The sequence below is a fragment of the Penaeus japonicus genome, unplaced genomic scaffold (genome assembly GCF_977035675.1).
Source record: "Penaeus japonicus unplaced genomic scaffold, GWHDUDI00000001_assembly GWHDUDI00000030, whole genome shotgun sequence".
In the NCBI taxonomy this organism is placed as follows: domain Eukaryota; kingdom Metazoa; phylum Arthropoda; class Malacostraca; order Decapoda; family Penaeidae; genus Penaeus; species Penaeus japonicus.
The window spans coordinates 1,126,358-1,128,857 of NW_028234432.1; the positions used below are offsets into that span (position 1 = coordinate 1,126,358).

Sequence of the window (2,500 nt, forward strand, 5' to 3'; positions counted from 1 at the left end):
GTATTTGTGAAAATTAAAAAATACCTTGCATAGGGCTATACGCATATGACTATTTACAACCAAACAATAAAGAATAATGGCTAAGTATTAATGGTGCTGTGTTAATTTAAAGTATAGATAAAAGTATACAATCAAAAAGCAAGCAACGTACACAGCTATTTACCTGCAGAATTTCAACACGTTACTCTGAATTGTTTTGTTAGAGGACCCCTTGTTTTAAATCCCCCTTCAAAGAGAGTGCTTAATAACCAATTTCCGCCAATTTATTAGTATAGGTACTGCATCTGGCTTTGTAAAGCTTTACAATTCTGTAATGCCAATACACTAAATCATTTTAAGTCTTGCATTGATATTGATTGAATGATCGGTTATTGAATATGAATAAATTGCATTGATATATTCCACAAATGTTTAACCATATACCTGTCTACTATGATATAAAATCGTAGCGATGTGGTTTGTTTACAATATGCTCATCCACAGGGCAAACCATGTGAAAATCAGTTGCAGTTATCTCAGTGCCTATGCCGTAGCATAAAGCAACTAATGCCTGAAATTTTGTGGCCTAATTTTTGTTTACAGAATCTTAACACAATGACCAAACTAAACTTACCTAATTTTGAGGTTAGCCCTAGCCAAAGGGGGGAGGGGGCTTCACCCTCTACCCCTTGTGCATAACACTTATTCATAACACATCACTTAATAGTTTCCCAGTGCAGGATGAAGAACGAAGAATCTGACATACTTCTTCCCTACTATTGGGCCTAGCTTATGGGGTATAGGGGATGAATTACAGATAATTATCACTATAAATGAATAGATGACGATAGGGTGTTAATAACAATATTAACCCATTGGCTGCGGTATTAATAAAATATGTATACAGTCATGTGGCGGTGCCATCCGTGTTTATGACCGATGCTGCCTTGACAGCAAGGTAAATTTGGATAAAGAGGCAACCAAACCTCTAGGCATGACACAATATTTTCTGGTAGTTTTCGCTGTGCTTTGTACAATTTCGCTACTCATTTCCATCGGAAACCTTTCCCAGAAGAAAAGGGTTTTATGGTGTTACATCATAATTAAAGGTACGTCATGCCAAAAGGTTTGTTTTTTTGCTACGGCTGGTTGTGTCTTTATCCAATAATACCAACGGCAAATCATGTCAACTGCTATTATTGGATTATTATAAGGAACAATACGTCAGTGTTCAGAGAAATTTCCATTCAGAGCCAAATTGTCAAAGCATGATCAAATTTAGGGCACAGCCTCAAAAGAACTTTTCTTTTATTAGCTTCCAGCAAACACATAAGCAAAAATCTTAGATGTGAATTTGCCACACATTCTAAACAAGATTTAAGTCTGACCCTTCAACCTGCAATATGTGAACTCGATTATCCATTAACTTACGAAAAAATATAAAGAAGGGACTCACAGCACAGCACAATATTTGTAATATTCGTAATATCGTAATAAATGTGAAAGCAGGCTGATCGTACTCTTCAAACCCTAATTCTTCTTCTAACATTATTTGGTTCTATTTCTCATCTTACCTTCAAAGCCATTTTACTCTCCTATATTCACGTACTGAAGAATAAGAGTGTCAGCTTGTCATATCCTCAGGAAACGGAAAGAAGAACAGGCAGCGAATTTCGGCCTTTGTTTGTTTACATTTTGGAAAGAAATGACTCACGAGATGCGCACTTTGAAATATCGTGTGTGTGAATGTGTTTGTGTGTGTGTGTGTGTGTGTGTGTGTGTGTGTGTGTGTGTGTGTGTGTGTGTGTGTGTGTGTGTGTGTGTGTGTGTGTGTGTGTGTGTGTGTGTGTGTGTGTGTGTGTGTGTGTGTGTGTGTGTGTGTGTGTGTGTGTGTGTGTGTGTGTGTGTGTGTGTGTGTGTGTGTGTGTGTGTGTGTGTGTGTGTTTATATATATATATATATATATATATATATATATATACACACACATTACATTATCTTGGTCTATCTACTTATTCATATTAACTATCAGTATGTCTATTCGTCGCTCTGTATAAGCATCGCATGTATTTGTCTATCGTGATACAAGAAAATGTATTAATTTATTGATAACTGAGTCTTATTCACACACGCACATGCATACGCACATGCACACACACACACACACACACACGCACACGCACAGACACAGACATAGATATAGACACAAATATAGACACAGATGTAGACACAGACACAGATACAGACACAGTATAGACACAGACACAGGTACAAACACAGATATAGACACAGATACATATATAGAAACAGTTATAGGCACTGGCACAGACAAAGATATAGACACTAACACAGACATAGACAGACACAAACACTGACACTGACAGATACAGACACATAACCATACACATACACACACACATACACATACCAACTACCCATGCAAATGATTATGTAATAACATACTTAGAGGATGTTGATTAATTATGACAGTGATGGCAGTTTGTCCCTCGTCTGGTCCGGA

The 2,500-nt window shown here is 37.0% G+C and overlaps 1 protein-coding gene across 1 annotated transcript in view; it reads right to left on the reverse strand.

Annotated features, from left to right (window-relative positions):
- LOC122264811 (protein FRA10AC1 homolog) overlaps positions 1-1,693 on the reverse strand; it is a 5,841-nt gene extending 4,148 nt beyond the window's left edge. Inside the window, exon 1 of the mRNA XM_043033876.2 lies at positions 1,554-1,693. Coding sequence (XP_042889810.2) covers positions 1,554-1,565 — 12 coding nt within the window. The 5' untranslated portion in view covers positions 1,566-1,693. The remainder of the gene's footprint in view (positions 1-1,553) is intronic.
- Positions 1,694-2,500: the final 807 nt, after the last annotated feature.